The 23,667-nt window shown below is 41.2% G+C and overlaps 1 protein-coding gene across 7 annotated transcripts in view; it reads right to left on the bottom strand.

Annotated features, from left to right (window-relative positions):
- ddhd1b (DDHD domain containing 1b) overlaps nt 1–23,667 on the bottom strand; it is an 87,425-nt gene that overhangs the window by 43,175 nt on the left and 20,583 nt on the right. For 4 of the 7 annotated variants that reach the window (XR_005946203.1, XM_041213795.1, XM_041213798.1 and 1 more), the window contains exons 3-5: nt 19,225–19,326; nt 17,978–18,106; nt 10,560–10,707 (exon numbers count right to left, since the gene is read on the bottom strand). Coding sequence is in view for 6 of the 7 variants with exons in the window: in XM_041213795.1 (XP_041069729.1) it covers nt 10,560–10,707; nt 17,978–18,106; nt 19,225–19,326 (379 nt within the window). In the remaining variant the exon portion in view is untranslated. The remainder of the gene's footprint in view (nt 1–10,559; nt 10,708–17,977; nt 18,107–19,224; nt 19,327–23,667) is intronic. The other 3 variants (XM_041213796.1, XM_041213800.1, XM_041213799.1) reach the window with 1 other exon arrangement.

The raw sequence follows: 23,667 nt of genomic DNA, 5'->3' as shown, positions 1-23,667 counted from the left end.
ATGATGGACATTGTGCAATACCAATCAGCATTAAACAACGATTTGCAAGGATTTGTTTTAATAAATGGGATGACTACATCAATATAGTGTCAGGAGCAGACTAAGCATTTAGCAATACTGGATAAAGCTGTGGTTATAAAATTTTGTCCTAAAACCGCACTGGTGAAATACTTGATTCAATAAAAGTGCAAAGATATCATTACAATGTGGGATGGTTGGGGAAGGGGTAGGTGTACCTAGGATTACATTGGCCTGTTTGTGCCATAGCCTCAGATTTCTTCTTCAGAGAAACAAAGAGATCCAGCTCGTCAATCTTTTCCTGATATGTATATCTACACTTTTCTGGTGCTGTCCTTGTAGCCTTCTCTGCACTCCCTCTAGTGCATCTATATCCCTTTTATAATATGGCCACCAGAACTGCATGCAGTACTGATTGTGGTCTAACCAAGATTTGATACAAGTTTAGCATAGCTTTCCTACTTTTCAATTCTAGATATAAAGCATAAGGCCAAGCTTTTGTTGCTGATGCAGGTAGTTCAAGACGAGAAATTTCCTGACTCGGCAAGATGCGCCTCAATTTAAAGGACCCCATTGGACCTAATTTGCATTCTGGGGTGGCGGGGCACCAGCATATTAGAATCTGCTTCCAGGGTCAACGAGTCTAAGTGGCCAATGGGATGGGCAAGTGCAGAGATGGGCTGCTTACAAGGCTCGCCTTGGTTCTCTGGGGCTTCGTCCCTGTTTGATTAGAAGCTGCAAGGCTCTTTAGCCATTATCCCGAGCACTCTCATGCCCCCCTCCCACCACCCATTATCCCTCATGCCCCCACCCCCTTACAATGGCCCCTCATAACCCCCATGCGACCTTCATAGCTAGACCTCAGGAGCATGTGGGGATGAAAAAATAAAATTCCAGCAATCTAATAAAGCTCTATCAAACACGCTTGATACTGAAAAAAGCTCCCATTTGTGAAAACTATTCACAGCTATTAAATCTCCTCAGTGGTTAATATCATTGGGTGGAATTTTACGCCAATGGGATTTTGAATGGCTCGCCGCATTTAACAGCCCTGCCCCCGCCATGACAGGGCTGTAAAATCCCACCCTTATAAAACAAAACTTCTCTTCAGACCCCACAAAGACATCCTTAAACAGCTTTAAACGGTCAAACAGTGAACTCAGAGCTCCCTGAAATAACTGTAGCTTTTGAAACTCAGCCAAACATTCATAATGACATAATAATAGCCCATGGGTAATGTCAACAAAGGTCTCTATTGAAACTGCATGAACAGATGATAATTGTTTTTCACACCTACACCAGATGACCTATCAAAGCGGTCCAGCAGACAGTTTTTTTTAAAACTCTCGCTGACAGCTCCATCCTGTTTTTTTCATCTTTAAAGAGCACGGAATTTAAAAAAAAACTTTAGACCATGATAGTTAAATGGGTCTTATCTGCCCTTTAAAAGCATTTACATCTATTAAAACACCTACACTGTGGGTTAAGGTCTATGGACCAGCCAAAATGGGGTCTGTTCAAGCTCAGCACAGAGTTCAAACGTTTGTGTTTCCCTCATGTGTGAATTATGCCTTTCCCTGCTGGCAAAAATGGGATTTGTTGAAAATGGGGGCTGGAGATCCACATCCAGGTTCCACTCACCATTTTTAAAGGTCTCCAAAGTCGCCCGATATTCTGAAAATACTGCCCCTAGTGCTTGGTTTACTTTATGAACTTGCTAAGCTGTGGTGCAACTTTTAGTAATTGGTGTAATTGTACTCCAAGATTCCCTTGTTTCTCTTACACCTTTTGCTAAGAATGCACTACCTCATTTATTTGTGTCAAACTTCATTTCCCGATTATTTGTCCATTCTGCAAGTTTATTAATTCCTCCAGTAATCTGTTGATGGATATAAATTAGAAAACAAAATTATAGCTTTACAAAAAGGAATATTTTGCTGGAGTGAATTGAGAAAGTTAAATTGTGCAGCTGATCTTTGATAGGCTGTGCAAGCTATATGTTTCATCCGTATATAAACACTGCCTTTTAGGCATTGTTGAACTCCAGCACAAACAAATTTGGAGGAACAAAGAGCAGAAAAAAATATGCAGAGGTCACAGATTACTTGAGCATAAAGTGTCAGTAAAATTGGGAGTGATTAGTATATGGTATCTCAGTTTACTGCTGTAATTTATATTACTGAAAACAGAAGAATTTTTTCACACTGCAGTACACAATTCAGGTAAAACTGCAATTATGCCTATTAATGCCAATATTCTTTCTGCCTAGGTATTTTAGGCATTAGAACTGAGCCTTCATCTCTAGTAGAGGAAATTCCTTATTAAACAGCTGATTTTCACAGAAGGGTCTTCATCAGAGGCACAATGAGTATGATAAGCAGTGCACCCCTGGGATCAGACTTGGGTGAGAATGAGGAGCATAAATAGACTGGGACGTCAGAAAGCCAAAGCAGCCTAAAAACATTTGTCCAGATGTATGACTTCACTATCAAATGCACCAACTCAGGAAACGCATCTGACTTTTACTGAGGGACAATGCCAAGGGAAACCAATTTACCAAGGATGCTATGAACAAGCTTTGCCATGTCCTGTAGAAGATTGCGAGCCAATATGTGCAATCCAGGTGGCATGATCAAAGTTACCTTGATGCTCAGTTTCCATTCTATCCAGGTTAGCACTGAGGACAGCTGGAGTGCCTCCCAGTTCAGTGAGCATTGCTGCATGATAGATGTTTTATTCCAAAACCAGTACTTTCATAATCATCATTGAGCAGCACCATTGTGAGGGGCTGCACAATTTTATTGCACTGCTGACTTTCCACTGCTGAAAGGAATAACTGTATTAGAGTAGCCATTTGGGCGTATGGTAGTAATACTGAGGTACTTGCCCCATGTCCGGCTAGTCTGAGACCCCAAGAATTATGCAGTCCAATAATTAGTTCCCCAGCAACTCCTATGAGGCCTTTTTTTTGCCACCAATCATCTGTGCCAGGCTTATCTGGTGAGAAAAGCATAGGGCAGGACTTTCCCCTTGTCGGGCGGGCCAGTGAGCGTGATCTGCTGCCTGCGATTGGGCCCTGACTGCGATTTCACGCTGGCTGACCAAGTAACGGCCAGCAGCGTGTAACGTGCGCTGAAAGTCTCAGCGCTGCCAGGGGGGGGGTGGGGGGGGGGGGGGGGGGGGTGTAGCGCAGCACTGAAGTTTGCCCATGCGCAGGGGTGCACGCACTGAAAGCTCCCTGAAGGCACAGAGCTGCCTCGGGAAGCTGAAGATTTTTAAAATGAAAAATAAGGAATCAAAAAATAACAAACATGTCCCCACGTGACTCTGTCACATGAAGAGGGACATGTTAAAAATGAGTTTAAAAAAATTTTATTGCTTTTTTTTTTAAATCACTATTGGGAACCTTTTCCCACCCATGGATGAGGTTTCACAAAAAATGCAAAGGTCGCCTGGCCAATTCGCCTGCCTGCCAACTGTAAGGTTGGATGGGCAGTGAAAAATTCAACTTAATTGCCTGCTTAAGGGCCTTAATAGGCCTCTTAGTTGTCGGCGGATGGGCTTCCGACTCTTGCGCATGCCCGCCCACTGAAATATCGTGCGAGTGCGCAATGACATCGGGACACTCGCCCGACGTCATCGCGTGCTATTTCATGCTCAGGCGTGTCGGGCGCATGCCGAGCTGAATATCTTGGCCACAGTTAAAAAATAGTACAAGGTGGTCCTTTTCAGAATTGGCTAAAGATGTTTGTGTCAGATATGAACAGAAATGGAGCACTGACAATGAAGTCAATGCAACCGTCAAGATAAATATGAAATATGCCATTTGATTTCTTAAAGCAGAACTTCTAGATTCTCGGCTGATCAGCTGGTACATTGCATTACAAGTCCAAGACCTCCAAGATAATGAGGTGCTGCAGACTTCATAGCTTTGCTTTACAAAGATCCCTGTCTACGCAGAAGGAAGAGCAGATTCCAGAAGGTGCGACAGTACAGGAGGAAGACAGCTCCTGACACACAAATGTTGGCAGGAGAATAAATGCAGCAGGCACTGGTACAAAATATGTATTTAACTAAGCACCTGAACTGTTCCTTTTGGGAACCCTCCTTTGGACGTATACTAATCACACTGGCTCAAAACATCTTCAGCAATAATTGTCCTCCATCGCTATCAATGCCCATCTATTGATGTGGTATTGGATGATTCTGCACAATGACAGACATTCTTGGCAGAATGAACAAATCAAGAATACAAACACTGAATTGAGTCATGTGCGAATGACATTTGTTTTGCTACAGCCGTCGAGTTCCAGTGGCATATCTAGTCTACTGTTCATTTTAAACAAATTGAAAGAATGTGGAAAGAATAAATGCATCTGTCAGCTGCAGAGTTTCTAGAGGTCCTCTTGGGCACTTGGGATAGCAAAAGGTTCTGCTTGTGCCCTTTTCTCAAGTCTTTGTAGACAGCTTGGGAATTCATGCTTGGCTCAGCACATTCAATTCAAAAGCATTTTTTTCTTCAAGCAAACAGCTAGCTTCCATTCCAGTGCTCTTTCAGTCACAAAACTGGTTACCAATTAAAGGTTATGGTCGATTTAGAAAATTAGTATTGTCCTGTTTTCAGTGGGCTAAAATGTGGACTTTCTTCCCACAGTCAAACAGCAACCAGCAACAGTAAACTAGACCAAGAGTAAATTCTCCCAGAAAGTTTTAGCAACCCACAGTTTACTCTTGATACCAATAGAAATTTCTATGCTTTTGCCAGGTTTGTTGATGCTTTTCTGGAGAAAAAGGAACTACTGCTTGGTAAAATGTACTTTTCCAACCAGGTTTGTGAATAAATTTTTACAGAAAGATTTATTCAGAAGGACTGCAATTAAATGTATTAATCAATTAATTAATCACACTATCTTTGGTTCAGATTTTTGTACGTGTGGAATATCTTCGGTGTAATGAGGTGGAGGACAATTTGTAACTAAAAGGGGGATTTTACTCAATATGATTGATAAATAATGGAAATATAACAAAAAATATTAGAAATGAGAACAGAAACTTAAATCAATGTGTTACAAGAACCAAGTCTGCAGACTCGAGGGATAATGGCAAATATCAGACAAGAAATATTATAAAGATACAATACAGGTTTAGTACGAGTAGAGTTAAATTTGAAATTTTAAAAGATGTATGAATGCAAGTTGTATATTATTCCATTAATTTAACATAGCAACGGGTTTTTGCATGGGGTGTTTGAATAAGAGTTTGAATTACAAGTATCTCCATAGTCAGATATAAATTTCCATCACAATATCACTCATAGAACCAAATGACCCGTTTTCAATTGCTATTCACATGGAACCCTTCTCTACCTCGGCCTTCAAAGTTCTCGTTTGAATACTTGCTACTACCACCAAGAGGCTCCACCCGGACTTCCATGCTCACCACAGCAGCCCTTCTACTCATTGCCTACTATTCATGCATACTAGCTGCAAAGATTCAGTAAGGTTCACAAATAAATGCCATTATTTTCTAGCTCTTTTCATCTTTTCCATTTCAGAAATCTCAATCTACTGCAAAACAACAATGAATTAATAATTCAAAGTGCATGTGGATCATACACAAAAATAAGCAATGAACATGACATATTTACAACTGCTCTTTTCTGCAGTTCACAAGAACAACTGAATAATTATTTTCACCGAGGAGGTGGGGATTTTCAAGCCTCATGATGCATAAATAGCAAATGCCAAAATCTTTTTTAAAAATTTCCCATGAAAGCTTTAAGTATCAGTTTATAGCTAGGGTAAAATTGCTACTCTACACTAGGCCAAGAACAAAAAAAATAAACTCCAGTAGCTGCTGACAAGTTAGTTATTATGACAAGTTATACGTACACACCACTAAAACACCACAGAAAAATTAGGACTAATTTTGCTTTTCCTTTTAAAAACAATCTACATTTATATAGCATCTTTTAGTGACCTCAGGACAAAAATTTGCATTTACAGAATGCTTTTAAAGTAGGAATATGTTCCAACGCACTTCAGAAGACTATAATTAGAAATAAATTCAAACTGAAGCAAAGAGAGAGACATCAGGATGGGAGGCCGAAAACTTGGTTAAAGAGATAACTTTTTAGAAGGGTGTTAAAAGGAGGAGAGGTTTACGGAGAGAATTCCAGAACATTTTGAAGGCAGAGCCACCAACAGCAGTGCAAAGGGAGTTGGGAATGTTTAAAACTCCAGAACAGGAGGCATGCAAAGTTTTCAAGGAATTCAGGAGGTTACAGACAGAGAGAGATTTGGGGTCATAAAAAGGATTTGATCATGAGGTCATGAATATTAAACTGGAGGCCTCTGAAGACTGAGCACCAATGTAGGTCGGAAAGAACAAGGTTGACGGATGAGCAGGACTTCTTACGGGTTATGATATGGACAGAAGAGTTTTGTATAAGCTAAAGATTATAAGGAATGTGAAAGGCTGGCCAGAACAGCATTGGAATCGTCGAGCATGGAGGCATAGATGAGGGTTTCAGCAGCAGAAAAGCTGAGACAGGGGGCAAGATAGGTGGTAAAAGTAAGTAGTCCATGTGATTGTGAGGATATGGGTTCAGAAGCTCAGCTCTGGACCAAACAGGGTGCTAAAGTTGTGAGCAGTCCAGTTGAACCTGATCTCAGGCACTTGGGAAGGGAATAGAATCTGGTGGAGGGAATGGAGCTTGTGGCAGGGGCCGAAAACCCCTGTCTTTCTAATATTTTATTGGGGGGAAACTGCAGCTCATCTAGGACTATAACAGACATGCAGTCTGGAGTGAGTCAGCAGAATTAACACTATAAACAATGAGTAAAGAAATTCGAGCTCACAAAGAATAAAGGGCTGGATTTTCGGGTCGTCAGGCAGTCACAGCAGGCTGGCGCGGGAGCTGCCAGGAAACAATCTGCCACCTGCGATCAGCCCCTGACCATGATCTCACGTTGGCTGGCCAATTAATGGCTAGTCAGCGTGAAAGGTGTGCTGAGAAGCTCAGCGCTGCTGGGGTGGGGACAGGAGGAGGGCGAGTGCAAAAGTCTGCGCATGCGCAGGGGAGCATGCACTGAAAGCTCCCTGAAGGCAGGGAGCTGAACAATTTTAAAAATCAAAAAAAGATTTTTAAAATCTGAAAGAAAAATGTCCTGACATGGGACTCTCTCACAGTAACAAACAGAATAAAAATTCTGCCCAAAAATTTATATTTATTTTTTATTTAATTGTGGAAACCTCATCCTGCCAATAGATGAGGTGCGCTAAAAAATCAAAAGGCCGCCTGGCCGATTCGCCTGCCAGCCAACCATAAGATTGGACGGGCAGTGAAGAATAGATTTAAATTAATTGATTAAGGGCCTTAATGGGCCTCTTAATTGTTGGTGGGTGCACTGCTGACTCTCGCGTGCGCCCACCAACTGAAATATCACGCGAGTGCGCGATGATGTCGGGGCGCTCGCCCAATGTCATCGCGCACTAATTCCTGCCTGCGGGACAAAAAATCCTGCCCATAGATAAGTAAAACTCGAAGAGGCATCAAAAAGGAACTAAAAGGTGGATCAAGCATAAGAAAGTAAATTAAATAAGAAAGAAGTTCACACAGAAAAATAGAGGAAGACAATGAATAAATGCAAAGAAATATGGTTGAGAATTATGTCTAAATTTGTCTGAAGAAGTTAAGTGGTTGGAAATTCTAATTCCTGGTGGGAAAAGGTACCACCCTCCCCAAAAAGCTATTCTGCATTTTGATCAGTGTAAATAACATTTTGACAGAATTCAGTAATTTCTCTTCTGCTATTTTGTATCCCTTCCCATGGTTACAATTTAATGTTGCAGATTTATGTTGACTGCATCCATATATCTTGCAGGTACCACATCAACTCAGGTGTACAGTGAACATAAGGAATTCCACACACTCAATGTTCAGCTGGTGTGTGATCAAACATGCAGCCTAATGTCCTGTATCCTGGCAGCAGTCATGATGCCTATATGGTGAGAAGATGTGGAGCGAGAGGAAGAGGAAGAAGAGGTGATAGCTTAGACAGCCCCTTTCTGAAAAGACTACTGTGAACAACTCATCTGACTGCGATACCCAGTAAATGCAACCCCAATTCCCCATTCTCTAACAGTCCCACATCCTACCTTCCCTCCCTCACTGCATTCATTAGTCCATAATGTGCAAATAAAAGTCAACACAAAATAAACATTAAAAATCAAATTTACCATATTAACTACAAATCACCTTCATGCATTTCCTTACTGCCGGTCTTCTGTGTCTCTCTGACCATCTCAGCTTTCCTACATAGTTCTCCTCTAGTGACTGCAGCATGGAAGGGTGAACTTGCGCAGCTCTGGCACCAAAGGCCCAGCCTCGGACTGCACTACCATGGCATGGACATCAGCATGGTGGGCTGGCTGGCTCACAGGCAGGAGGGGCACCTGTGGAGTGGGAGGACAAATGCTGTGATCTTGAGATGGCAGCAGGTTCACGCTCCATGAAGTCATTGTCACTCCCCAGGGCTTTACTTCTAAAACACTCTGCAAACCCCTTTGAACACTGGTGCCTGCAACCATGATGGCAGCACCCAGATATTGGATAGCTTCTGTTGCAATGGAAGCTGAGACATCAACCATCAGATGCTACATCATGATTGGGTCACAATTGTGCTAATGAAGTTGGCCATCACTGCCACCGTGGAAAGGATGGTACTTCAAGCTCTGCACTAAGCCCCGTGCAACATTGGTGCTAGATTCTTCCATGCTCCTTGACACTATACACAGGCCTTCTGGTGGGCCTGCCAATATACCATGTATTTGTGCATATGCATCAGCCTTCTTCTATAGGCTGCCCAATCAAAGCACTCAACTGAAATTGCTGCAACAGAACTTGTGCATGACCTCACCCTCTGGCAAGCTGGCAGCTACACAACCCTTGCTTTCTGCCCTGGCTGCCGTCATTCATACCCAGTGTCTCACCACAAGCAGATCATGTATCTAAGCTATTTTCTTAATTATGTGCAGTGCGAATATCTGAATGGTGACTGCAAGTGTGAAATCAAGCAACAATGTTTCTTCATCAGCAGTGTCTTGATGCTCTTCCACCATTATCTGGCTAGGTGGAAGATAGTTGTTGAGTATTTGAAAGGAGGGTAAAGTTGTGGTGGGGGAAGGAATGGGAATGGGCAGGGGTGGGAAACTTGAGGTGTAGATTTACATCTGCAGCTTGTAAGTAAGAAGAGATGGCGGGTTGAGGACGTTTTAGGTATGGGAATACCATCACTTTCTATGGCTTCAGCCAAGTCGCTGGGCTTGTCTTAAGCAATGCTGATGAAGAAACATTGATGCTCCAATGATTGCCAGCGCTATTTTCTCCATGGGGGTGAGGACATACAGGTGTGCCTGCCCACTGCAAGTTAGTACCAGCTACTTCCAGTTATGTATTACTTTGTCCTGAAAAAGGGGGGAAAGTGTGTCAGTGATTGATGTAGTGTGTTTGGGTGATATGGCTCTCATGCTGAAGAGCACACAATGTGTTCAAGCTATGAGATGCCGGTGTGAGGCCTGCACCAATGTTAAGTGAGTGAGGTGAGATGCAGCTATGTTAGGTTTGAATTGTGATTTATAGAGATTGTTTGTAGGTGAGTCATGCATTGAGTAGTGTCTCAGGCTAGTGGTGCAGTTGGTAGGATATGGCATTTGAAAATGAATTAATTGACCTGACCACTTGGGGAAGGTCACTAGACTTTTTGCAGCTCTGCAGCCAGTTATCTTTTGGCATTGACCGTCACTGCTATCTGTCCCCAATGCCTTCAAAGCATTTCCCTGAAGGGCCTACTATGGCTACATCCTCCTTTGCACCTCCTCCATGTAGACATCGACCCGAGAACCTTGGGGCACAGTCTTTCCCACACTGTACCACTATTCAGTCTTTTTCAAATCAGTGACTTGTACAAGAACTTCCACCGTGTACTGCAGCCATAATGCACCTCCCCTTTAAGAGATGCAGGCTAGCTTTAACTCCTATGAATCTCTTATTATTTTTGGACTGCCAATGGGGCGTGCAGCCACTCATGTGTGGTTAGCATTTGCTGCACACGGTTATCATGATAATGAGCAGGCAGCACAAATTTGGCGTGTTGACTGCATCACATTGAATGAGAATGGGATAATCACTGATCCTGAACCCCAGCCCATTTTCAAGGTCTGCCCAATTTAGTGCCCTGCTTTTCTGTACAAGCTAAGATAGCATATTGTTTTCAGAGTTTGAACATGTTGCATATCGCCAAATTAAACAGACCAACTGTTCAACACTGATCCCAACCAGTCTACTGGTTATCAACCCTTTTGGCCACAGATTAAAGTGCACTGCTGAAACGAATTTACAACAAAGCTTCTAAACCGATGTCAATTTATGAGTAACATACTGTGCATTACTAAACACATTCCACTAAATGGTTTACTTCAGTTAGTCATTAAATAGTTGTTGCAGAAATGGAACAGGTGCTTTGAAACACAGTACTTACATGCCTGTGTTTTTGATAATACGACCTTGGTCCATTTTTTGTCCTATCCCATGTACAACAAAAACAATGTGAGTAGGGAGTGGAGGTTTGTCTTCCAGTGAAGACTCTTCTACGTATCCTCTGTGAAGTCTAGTCCCACTACTTGATGCTGCATTTACAAAAAGTAGACATTATTTGTGCGTACAGATATATGCATTGTTTCAATATTAAGAAGCTTAACATGAAAAACTTCAAGCAGACACACACCCATCAACTACAAAGCTGTATGGTAGCTGTAATTCAAGTTTTAATTGGTAAAGTTACTCCACAAATCTGGCAATTTATACATACTTTTGAAAACAAATGATTCAATAGAAATATAATCAAATAAACATTTTGCTATATTTTATTTCTGGAATTTCTTCTCTTTCACATTTTCTCAAACATTGTTTAAAGCAGTTATGATTTCACTGAAGGCCAGACAATCAGATGTGCCTTCATGACAGTCGCCAATGCATTTCAAGACATTATAATAAACTAAAGAGCCACTTTTTATTCAGGCAACAATTGTTCATTTGGCTGTCATGCCAGTAAACTCCAGTAAAACTGTAGCAGTCATGATGCATAAGTCAGAAGAGGACTGAATCTAACCTAAGTCTCTGGGAATTTCCAACAATTTGTTTAATTATAAAAGAACGAAGAACCAAAGCTCCTTTTCTAAGCCATTCTTCTCTAATTTTCTAGTCCATTTATTAAGCTATGAGCAAATTGGCATGGAATAATTAGGATCATAGTGTCGAATGTCTGGCTCAAACTCTGGTTAGTTTTGACTCATGGCCAGAATTTTCAGGATGGCGAGCGGGGGCGGGGCCCACTCGCCAGCGCGTAAAAAGACCTGCAATAGCATCGGGCATGCGTCCCGACATCACCGTGCATCGTTTGGTTTTTCAGTTCGGCGGGCACGCAGCTGACTTGGCTGCACGCCCACTGCACTGTCAAAGGCTTATTAAGGCCATTTAAATATCAATTAAAACAATAAACTGAGCTGCCTGTCCAACCTTAAGGTTGGTAGGCAGGTGAAGAGCCCAGGTGGCCTTTGCATTTATCATGGAACCTCATCCATGGGCGGGATGAGGTTTCATGAAGGTATTTAAAGTTTTATTAAAATTTTTAATAACTTTCATAGACATGTCCAAGCTCATGTGATACTTTCGCATGAGGGGACGTCTTAAATTTTTTTTTTTCTTTATTAAAAATTTCAGAACTTAAACTATTCTCTCTGAGGCAGCTCTGTGCCTCGGAGATTTCTGTGCTCTTTCGTGCATGTGTGGAAGAGTGCACTCCTCACTTGCACAGGTAGAGCTCAACGCTTCTGGGCGCGCGTCACACTGGACGGGCCTTAATTGGCCTGCTCGTGTAAAATGGCGGCGCCCACTCCCACCCAACCCCCCCGGCAGGGAGAAAATTCTCCCCATGGGGCACTTGCACCAGTACTGGAGAACTGGGGAAAGGTGCAACATTGGGACAAACCTTACTTGAACCACGCTGGGACCAGTGTCCTGGTGAATCATACAACTAGGGCTATAGAGAGGGACTTAATCAAAATAGTTGCAGGGGCAGGATGACAGTGGGGGCTCACATGAGGGGAGACTTGGAAAATTAAAGAGAGTATGACAGGAAGCAACAAAGCAAATAAGGTCACAGTAAGCAAAATTGACAAAAAGGAAGAATTAAAGGCCCTTTATTTGAACGCTCACGGCATTCATAGCAAGAAGGATGAACTGGAAGCACAAATAGAAATAAATGAGTATGATATAATAGCCAGTGCAGAGGCATGGTTACAAGGTGCCCAAGGCTGGGACCTGAACTAAGAACAATAACTTTCTCTTGAGTGATAGTATTGTGAAATAGGACTAAATACTGACAAGTCCCTGGACCCGATGACCTGCATCCTAGGATCTTAAAAGTGGCTGCAGAGATAGTGGATATTGGTTGTAATCTTCCAAAATTCCTTAGACTCTGGAAAGGTCCCAGCAGATTGGAAAACTGCAAATGTAACAGTTCTGTTCAAGAAAGGAGGAAGACAGAAAGCAGGAAACTATATAGATCATTTAACCTAACATCTGTTATTGGGAAAATGCTAGAATCCATTATTAAAGACGTAGTAGCAGGACATTTAGAAAATTATAATACAATCAGGTAGAGTAATGGTTTCGTGAAAGGGAAATCAAGTTTGACAAATTTACTAGAGTTCTTTGAGGATGTCACAAGCAGAGTCAGGATAAAGGGGAACCAGTATATGCAGTGTATTTGGATTTACAAAAGGCATTCCATAAGGTGCCACATAAAAAGTTACTAGACAAGAGTGCATGGTGTTGAGGGTGCTATATGAGCATGGAAAGGGGACTGGCTAACTAACAGGAAACAGAGTGGGGACAAATGTGTCATTTTCAGGGTGACAAACTGTAACTAATGGAGTGCTTCAGGGGTCAGTGCTGGGCGCCTCAAATATTTCTGATCTACATTAATGACTTGGATGAAGGGAGCAACTGTGTTGTAGACAATTAAAAAATCATTCATGGGATGTGGGCTTCGCTGGCTGGGCCAGCATTTATTGCCCATCCCTAGTTGCCCTTGAGAAGGTAGTGGTGAGCTGCCTTCCTGAACTACTGCAGTCCATGTGGTGTAGGTACACCCACAGTGCTGTTAGGAAGGGAGTTCCAGGGTTTTGACAAAGTCACAGTGAAGGAATGGTGATATATTTCCAAGTCAGGATGGTGAGTGACTTGGAGGGGAACTTCCAGGTGGTGGTGATCCCATGTATCTACTATCCTAATCCTTCTAGATGGTAGTGGTTGTGGGTTTAGAAGATGCTGTCGAAGGAACCTTGGTGAATTCCTGCAGTACATATTGTACATGGTACACACTGCTGTTACTGTGCGTCAGTGGTGGAGGGAGTGAATGTTTGTGGATGTGGTGCCAATCATGCGGACTGCTTTGTCCTGGACGATGTCAAACTTCTTGAGTTTGTGGGAGCTGCACTCATCCAGGCAAGTGGGGAGTATTCCATCACACACCTGAATCGTGCCTTGTAGATGGTGAACAGGCTTTTGGGGGGGGGGGGGGGGGGGGGGTAGTCAGGAGATGAGTTACTTGTCACAGGATTCCTAGCCTCTGACCTGCTCTTGTAGCCACAGTATTTATATGGCTAGTCCGGTTCAGTTTTTGGTCAATGGTAACCCCCAGGATGTTAATAGTGGGGGATTCAGTGATGATAATGCCATTGAACATCAAAAGGTGATGGTTAGATTCTCTCTTGTTGGAGATGATCATTGCTTGACACTTGTATGGCACGAATGTTACTTGCCACTTGTCAGCCCAAGCCTGGATATTGTCCAGGTCTTGCTGCATTTGGACATGTACTGCTTCAGTATCTGAGGAGTTGCAAAAGGTGCTGAACATTATGCAATCATCAGCGAACATCCCCACTTCTGACCTTATGATGGAAGGAAGGTCATTGATGAAGCAGCTGAAGATGGTCAGGTCCAGGACACTACCCTTGGAAATTCCTGCAAGTGATATCCTGCAGTTGAGATGACTGGCCTCCAACAACCATAACCATCTCCCTTCATGTTAGGTATGTCTCCAACCAACAGAGAATTTTCCTCCTGATTCCCATTGATTCCAGTTTTGCTGGGGCTCCTTGATGCTACACTTGGTCAAACGTGGCATTGATGTCAAGGGCAGTTACTCTCACCTCACCTCAGGAGCTCAGCTCTTTTGTCCATGTTTGAACTAAGACTGTAATGAGGTCAAAAGCTGAGTGGCCCTGGCGGAACCTAAATTGTGTGTCAGTGAGCAGGTTATTGCTAAGCAAGTGCCGCTTGACAGCACTGTTGGTGACCTCTTCGATTACTGATGATCGAGAGTAGACTGATGGGGCGGTAATTGGCTGAGTTGGATTTGTCCTGCTTTTGTGTACAGGACATACCTGGGTAATTTTCCACAAGGCGGGTAGATGTCAGTGTTGTAGCTGTACTAGAACAGCTTGGCTAGGGGCGCGGCAAGCTCTGGAGCACAAGTCTTCCATACTATTGCCAGAACACTGTCAGGCCCCATTGCCTTTGCACTATTCAGTGCCTTCAGCCGTTTCTTGATATCACATGGAGTGAATCAAATTGGTTGAAGACTGGCATCTGTGATGCTGGGTACCTCCAGAGGAGGCTGAGATGGATAATCCACTTGGCACTTCTGGCTGAAGATTGTAGCAAATGCTTCTGCCTTATCCTTTGCATTGATGTGCTGGGCTCCTCCATCATTGAGGATGGGGACACTTGTGGAGCCGCCTCCTCCAGTGAGTAGTTTAATTGTCCACCACCATTTACAACTGGATGTAGCAGGGCTGCAGAGCTTAGATCTGATCTGTTGGTTGTGGGATCGCTTAGCTCTATCTATCACTTGCTGCTTATGCTGTTTGGCGAGCAAGTAGTCCTGTGTTATAGCTTCACCAGGTTGCCACCTCGTTTTCAGCTATGCCTGGTTCTGCTCCTGGCATGCCCTCCTGCATTCTTCAATGAACCAGGGTTGTTCCCCTGGCTTGATGGTAATAGTAGAGTGGTGGCCCATGAGGTTACAGATTGTGTTCGAGTACAGTTCTGCTGCTGCTGATGGCCCACTGTGCCTCATGGAGCCCAGCCTTGAGTTGCTAGACCTGTTCAAAATCTATTCTATTTAGCACGGTGGTAGTGCCACACAACACAATGGAGGGTATCCTCAATGTGAAGGTGGGACTTAGCCTCCACAATGACTGTCAGTCCTTGTGCTGGTTAGTCCTACCGATGCTCTCGTGGATAGATGCATCTGTAGCAGGCAGGTTGGAGAGGATGAGGTCAAGTATGTTTTTGCCTCTTGTTGGTTCCCTCACCAACTGCTGCAGACCCAGTCTAGCAGCTATGTCATTTAGGACTCAGTCAGCTTGGTCAGTAGTGGTGCTACCGAACCACTCGTGATGCTGGACATTGAGGTCCCCCTCCCAGAGTACATTATGTGCCCTTGCCACCCTCAGTGCTTCCTCCATGTGATGTTCAACATGGAGGGGCACTGATTCATCAGCTGAGGGAGAGCAGTATGTGGTAATCAGCAGGTTTCCTTGCCCTTGTTTGACCTGATGCCATGAGACTTCATGAGGTCTGGAGTCGATGTTGAGGACTCCCAGAGCAACTCCCTCCCTACTGTATACCAGCATGCCACCACCTCTGCTGGGTCTGTTCTGCTGGTGGGACAGGATATACCCAGCGATGGTGATGGTGGTGTCTGTGACATTATCTGTAAGGTATGATTCCATGAGGATGACTGTGTCAGGCTGTTGCTTGACTTGTCTGAGACAGCTCTCCCAATTTTGGCATTAGACCCCAGGTGTTAGTAAAGAGGACTTTGCAGGGTCGATAAGGTTGAGTTTGCCTTTGTTGTTTCCAGTGCCTAGGTTGATGCTGGGTGGTCCGTCTGGTTTCATTCTTTTCTGTGACTTTGTAGCAGTTTGATACAACTGAGTGACTTGCTAGCCCATTTCAGAAGGCATTTAAGAGTCAACCACATTGCTGTGGGTCTGGAGTCACATGTAGGTGACGCCAGGTAAGGACGACAGATTTCCTTCCTTAAAGGACATTAGTGAGCCAAATGGGTTTTCATTAGTGAGCCAAATGGGTTTACACAACAGTCAACAATGGTTTCATGGTCATCATTAGACTTTTAATTTCAGATATTTATTGAATTCAAATTCCATCATCCGCCATGGCGGGATTCAACCCTGGGTCTCCAGAGCATTTACCCTGAGTCTCTGGATTACTAGTCCAGTGTCAATACCACTACGCCATCACCTCCCCAAATTTGCTGATAATGCAAAGACAGGTAGAAAAGCAAGCTGAGGGGAAGACAGAAACTGGAAAGTGATATAGATAGGTTAAGCGAGTGGGTAAAAATTTTGCAGATAAAGTATAATGTTGGTAAATGTGAGCTCTGGCAGGAAGAATAGAAAAGCAAAGATTTATTTAAATGAAGAGAGACTGCAGAATGCTGACGCACAGAGGGACCTAGGTGTCCTTGTACATGAATTACAAAAAGTCAGCATGCTGGTACAGCAAATAATTAAGGTGGCAAATGGAATGTTGGCCTTTATTGCAAGGTGAATGAAGAATTAAAGTAGGTAACAAATGCTACAACTGTATAGGACGTTGGTGAGACCACACCTAGAATACGGTATACAGTTTTGGTCACCTTACTTAAGGATGTACATACTTGCTTGGAAGCAGGTCAAAGAAGATTCACAGGCTGATTCCTGGGATGCAGGGGTTGTCATATGAGGAAAGGTTAAACAGATTGGGCCTATACTCATTGTAGTTTAGCAGAATGAGAGGTGATCTTATTGAAACTTAAAATTCTGAAGGGGCCTGACAGGGTAAATGCTGAAAGGATGTTTTCTCTCATGGAGGAATCTAGAACTAGGGGACAGAGTTTCAAAATAAAGGATCTCTAATTTAAGATGGAGGTGAGGAGGAATTTCTTCTCTCAGAGGGTCACTAATCTTTAGAATGCTCTTGCCCAGAAAGCAGTGGGGGCTGAGTTATGAATATATTCAAGGCTGAGTTAGACAGATTTTTGATCAACAAGGGACTCAAGGGTTATGGGAGGGCAAGCAGGAAAGTGGAGTTAAAGCCACATCAGATCAGTCATGATCGTACTGACTGATGGAGCAGGCTTAGGGAGGGTGGGGGAAGGTGGTGAATGGCTTAGTCCTGCTCCTATTTCTTATGTTATGTTCCATTAGAGGACAGAGGAGGTCAACAGGTGGGCTGCTCCAATGTTTCCAACAGTGCCACTTTGAACTGCTCGAAGGCTGTATATAAGAACAGCTCGTCAATGAACCCTGTCATAATTTTTCTGGTTGACGATTCGGCAATCAGTTTACAGAGGTGTGCAGGAAAGCAGTTTGGAAGTTGTGAATTCAGGTACTGCAAGCCACTACCAAATGGGCAGCCTAAGCTAGCAACAGCCAAGCTGATGAACATACCCAGCTTTTAGTTTCATTTGAAAAATGATGTAGTATCAGTATAAAAATTATTTTGGAAATGTTGTATAATATTGTGTCAATTTTACAGGTACTGTTTGGCTCAGACTATTGTTTATGATTAACTTGATGGAAACATTGACTGTGACCAGGGATTGTGAAATAGCCAGCAGTTATGCAATCCCATTCTTCTCCCAAGGTAAAAACCAACTTACAAGTTAAAAATACGTTCAACATCATTAACCTTTTAAAAGTATTTTTAGAAATCAAATTAACATTATGTAGGCAAGTTTAACTTATTTAACTTGCTCTCAAAAATTCAGAACATTAACATAAAGCAATTAGTAAAGCAAAATGTTTTTTGATCAAAGTGTACCTTTGGAAAATCCCAATTTCTGAGTAACCGTCCTGGCAATTTTGGATGTGGTTGTGTCACTGTACAGATAAACCTCATCCACGCTGTACCAGTCCACGTGGTTGCGGCTGAGCTTCAAGCTGTGTATAGCTGCGACCGATAAATATATTTAAAATGTTAGTAAAACACAAGACACAGATTTGCCTGCTCTTTATAAAGCAGATATATAAAACTGTTAACTTTGGCTAGTGAAAAATGTGGTCAAAATGCATGCAGTCATTAAGGGACATTCCAAATCTAGAGGTTTATTAGTAAATAAATATAAACAAGAGGAAGCACTTCATGAACTGTTAAACATTTCCAGGATTCTTGCACAATAAAATTGTTTTGTCCTTCAGTACTTTTTCTGACAGGAGGGAGATAAGAAAGAACAAGACACTCTTGTCAAAGCCACATAACCTCTCTACATACACATATACATACACATACAGAGTTCAGACTGTGGATGCACTTGGAGGTGGTAAGATAGCAAACAATTAGGATTGAAGACAAACAAATCTTTAGCAGTCAGCACTATAATTTACAGGCAAGTAATGAATACGTTGCAAGTCTCAAGTTACGGAAGAGAACTTGTGCAATGGAAGTATGTTTTAGTACACAATTGAGCTAATTGTCCAATTCTGTCAAAGTCTTCATGGAAACATAAAATGTCTAGCTGTTCAGTCATTTTACAAGACCAGCCATAAATAACTTCCATCCTAATAGGACTAGCAACATTAAGTGACCAATTATAAATATTCCTGATTGAACAGTTCATGATGTGGAAATCTCAATTTAAGGAATCTACCTTGCTACAAGATTCCTGGCGGAGCCATGCACTAAAAGCCAAACAGCATGGCTGGGATTTTCCAGCTCCACCCGCTGCGGGACCAGAAATTCCCACCTGAAATCAATGGACCTTTGGCTGGTCTGTGAAATTATCCAGACAGCCCGCGATGATTCCCGTTGTGGGTGGGACCAGAAAATCATGTAATCATCAAGATGCCAGCCACAAGTTCCTAAAGGTTACAACTGAAGCACATAATAATGAATTTATAGAGCAGGTTTTCTATGGGGCAGAATATTGATGGGAGGGTGGGGAAATAATTTCAAATTCCAGAAGCCTTACTTTGGGTACCATCACAGATTCAGGAGGAGAGGACAGTAAATACTACTTGAAAAGCTCTTCTAACCAATAGCAAAGCTGTACAGAGTAATCTATACTATACCTTGGCAACGCTTTCTTTTGTTACATGCAGTGGCTGTACTTTCCTTATATCCTCTCCATTTGAACAGAAAGGGAAGGTAGAAAGGAGGGAGTTGGTAGAAAACTAACAAAGCAAAAAAAGTGAACTTCATGGATTTTGTGATCACTCAACTGATCTTCAGAGTAAGGTCTCAAAATCAAAATACATTCTAGGCTTTCAAACTAAAACGTTTTCTGATAATTAAAAAAAAATTCTATCCATACCATATTGGTGCACTTGTACAGAAATCCTAAATTATTTCTAAGAAAGTTATGTAAAAATTAAGCACAAATTAGATCTTAACTACAAATGAGAATACAATTTGACATTTGATTCATGATCTATGATATCTGAAGTTTTATGTGAATTGTGGTTTAACTGTGCAATTTCCAGGTCACCAGCAATTGTCCAGACACTGCTTTCTTGAGAAATTACACAGTTGTTATTGTTGGAGTTCCATTAGTCTCTACTTTTTACAATAAAGTGTAGTCAGATATACAATCAGCACAGCAATGGCTCAAATCTAGTTTTTGTTTGAAGAAAGGTATTGCAACAGCTTATGATTGCTTTGTCTATTGAAAAGCAGAATGAATAACTAGAAACTTCATTATAAGTTTTACAGAAAGTACTAATTTATTCAGTTAGAGTATTTTATTACAGGTTATCCATGAGAACGAACACACACACACAAAATGTCATCAGGCTAGCTGACATATACCAAACGCACTATCTACTTATGTTAGAGAAGAGAATTTGCAGTTTTAAAAAAAAATTAATCTAGCTCTAGAAACTGGCAGTCAGCATTTCAAGTTATTTCTCTCCTCCTGTTCCCTTCACTCTGTCAGTCTCAACGTAACAAATAATAACTCCATTTCTCAACATCTCAGATCCTACACTCCCAGGGGTGTAGGTCAGAGTCACAGGGGTAGAAAGTTATAGTCCTGTCTACAACTTCTACTTTTCAACATGTTCCCTTTGGGAACACAAAATCATGGAATTAACTCCAGGATGCTTTAGGCTTAGTTTTAAAGCACAATGAAGTTTCATGCAACACACACTTTTGAATAACTATTGGAGTTAGCAATAGGTAAATTGAGTAAAAAATGTGGAAGTTAAAGATATTCTCCATTTTTCAAATGGCTAAATCAAATAGCTGGATACAACTCATATGCTCCTGATATAACTAGAATGTTTATTTTTCCTCGTAGTTGTTATCAAGGAACACAGCTAAATAGTCAAGGCTTTATTCATTAGTAGCTGCCAATTAAAGTGAGCAAGACATTTGAATTTGATATTGATCTGAGTCAGTGAGTTAGCCTGATGGAATTCAGAAACATGCACTAAAAATAGTTTGGGTACACAGAGTGATAATCAACAGTGTACTTAATAGAACCAGCTGTGACCATCTGCATGATTAAAATGAATTATAACCTGAAGGTAATTGATGCTATTAAATAAATAATTCTGTACTGCATGGTGTTTTCCATTTCCTGGAATGTTGCTCCTGTTGAACAGCCCAGCATTACAATGCCATTCACCAGGACTATTAACTTTAACAGACTGTTGACAGATTATTTTGTCAATTCCTGAAAAATGGATTGTTACTGTAATTTAACTAATGCTGGGTCCATTTGTTGAAAATGATTACAAAGATATAAATATTTGTATACCAATACCCTGCAATTAAGAGTTGTGGTGCATTTTGTTGTGCTCAAGATTCTTCACTTAGTTTTTATTTTTCTTAATTCACCAACTGCATCCCTAATTTTATTTCCCAGCTCTCGATAAGTGCAAATTCATGCTGAGGTACAATTCCACTCATGTTTCCTATCCTCCAATATCTCAACTAAGTGACCAGTCTTTATGTGAGCTCAGGTATTACAGCATTACAGCTGAACCTTTCTAAACCCAGGAGTACTGACACTAATTGAAGCATTCCTACCAGAACTGCGGAGATCAAGTAATGCAGCACACAGTGGGATAGATTCTGCATCTTTTCTGGCTGTGTGCTTTAAGTCCACATGTTTGACAATAAATACTGATTATATTTGATTCATAAAACAAAGCTACTATTTTTCACATATGTATTCTTAAAAATGCTTTCAGACCTGGTTTATATATTAGCAGATTTGGCCAAAACTAAATCTACTCATTTATATAAGAGAAACAAAAGGTTAAACAATTAACGTGTCTTCAACGGTAGTTATCATAACCAAATTAACATTTTGCTTTGTAAAATATGTATTTTGTTCAAAAGGCATAATTCTGTGCAAATTTGAAAGACAAATTTAACTGATGGCGTGCAAAACATCAAGCAGAATTATCCAGAAAACCTTTAAAAGAACCAGCAAAAGCATTCTCCCTGGTCACCAATTATATCAACTGTGATAAGCTGCATTTCAAAAGTTACACAGTAGCATGATTAAGGAAAACCAAGCAATTAAAAATTTATATTCAAGCAACCTTCAACAAGCTAGTTAAGGCTATTGCTGGACTGATCATTTGGAATTCCTTTTTATTCAGATATATAGAATTTAAATAAATGGAGACAACCTAGTCTTCTGCATTAAAAATACCTTTATCTTCAACTTATGGGTATTATATTATCTTAAGTTTCCATTTACAGAAAAATCTCCCTTCCATCTTTAAAAGATAGTTGATGACATTGGCAAACAATGTGCATGCAAATAGCTAGACAAAACAAATGAAGCATTTCTACAACATAATTTTACCAACTATCATGCATATGTATTGACAATTTTTTAAAAGTTGATTTGGTTCATGTTGTGTTCATCTTACACTTAACCACATTTCTTCAATTTTGTGGAACTGCTACTATTTAATCCAAATCATGCTGGATATGCATAGCATATTATTATAAAAAAAGTCTGCCTAGATGACAGTGTGTCTAAATTACGTTTAAAAGAATTAATGGACGCAGTGAACAAAATGAGGAATTCTACTGTCTTTAACTATGGCAGAAATTGCAAAACCTGTGGCTGTCAAATAATTCCATGCAAGTGACCACAGTAAGTTTAATCATCACAATTCTGGAGAGGCAAAGAATGAGTATGAAAACAGACTGGCAGCTAACATAAAAAGCAATCAAAAAGCCACTGTAGGCATATAAAATGTAGTATGAAGATTGCTGAGGCGGATTAGGGACCTAAATGGGAATCCATGCATGGGGCAGAGGGGATGGCTGAGGTAATAAATGAGCACTTTGTATCTGTCTTTACCAAAGAAGAAAGTGCTGCCAAAATCATAGTCAAAGAGGAGAAAATTGATAAAGAGGAGGCATTAGAAAGGCTGGCTGGATTTAAAGCTGATAAGTCACCAGGACCGGATAATGCAGCGAGGTTGCTGAGGGAGGTAAAGGTAGAAATTTCCGAGGCACTGATCACAATTTTCAAATGCTCTTTAGATACGGGCATGGGGCCAGAGGGCTGGAAAGCTACAAATGTTATAGTATTGTTCAAAATAGGGTGCAAGGATAAACCCAGCAACTAAGCCAGTCAGTTTAACCAGAGTCATGGGAAAGCTTTTAGAAACAATAATACAGGAATGAATCAGTTGGACAAATGTGGATTGATTAAGGAACGCCAGCATAGATTTGTTAAAGGCAAACAGTGTTTAACTAACTTGATTGAGTGCTTTGATGAGGTAACAGAAAGGGTTCATAAGGATAATGCAGTTATCTGGACACCTGAAAGAAATTTGACTATCCTGTTTATTCAGATACCAGTGAGATAGGGTCAAGCTAGTGACTTCATATCTCCACTAATAGGTGCATTGATGAAACATAAATAAATGTGAACACCCACAAAGGTAATGATACCGTTGCTGCTCTTCGCTCCATTTTGTTTCTAGAATTTCTTTTTATATAAAAGCCTCTGCACAGAGTACTGAGAGAAGTTATGTTTTTTAAAAAAGGTACAGACAAAGTTGTTACAGTGTAAAAAAAAAGTACCTGACTTTGAAATTTTTTGCATTTAGACAAGTGCTTCTGTAAAAAAGTATTAAAATCAGTAAAACAGCACAGAATCTAAGCGTTGGCACTTTGTGATCCAACCTCAAATCCAGCTTTTTAGTGGGTGGGGGTGTTATGGATCTATGCAAAATTTAAAAAGAGTTCCCATTTTGTCAGTTTTCTAAATACAAACTCAGAATCCAATCAGTCACTTTGACGTTACTTATTAAAAAGCACCAAGTCAATGACAGAAGATATTTCCTGAAATTTGGTGGAAAACCCAACATATAAATCTGATTTTCACCAAATCTGACAAGACCCTTGACAATTAGGATTGAAGTAAGGTATGGACGTTTATTCCAATGCACAGTTGATTTGATTTATAACATTCCAGCTCACAGAAAGAATCCAAAAATAATTTTTCAGTTTAAAGAAAAGCCAAAAACAAATTAAGT

Source organism: Carcharodon carcharias, chromosome 20 (genome assembly GCF_017639515.1).
Source record: "Carcharodon carcharias isolate sCarCar2 chromosome 20, sCarCar2.pri, whole genome shotgun sequence".
Taxonomy (NCBI): domain Eukaryota; kingdom Metazoa; phylum Chordata; class Chondrichthyes; order Lamniformes; family Lamnidae; genus Carcharodon; species Carcharodon carcharias.
Note: the sequence above shows the minus strand (reverse complement) of the source record. Positions and strands in the feature narration are given on the sequence as shown.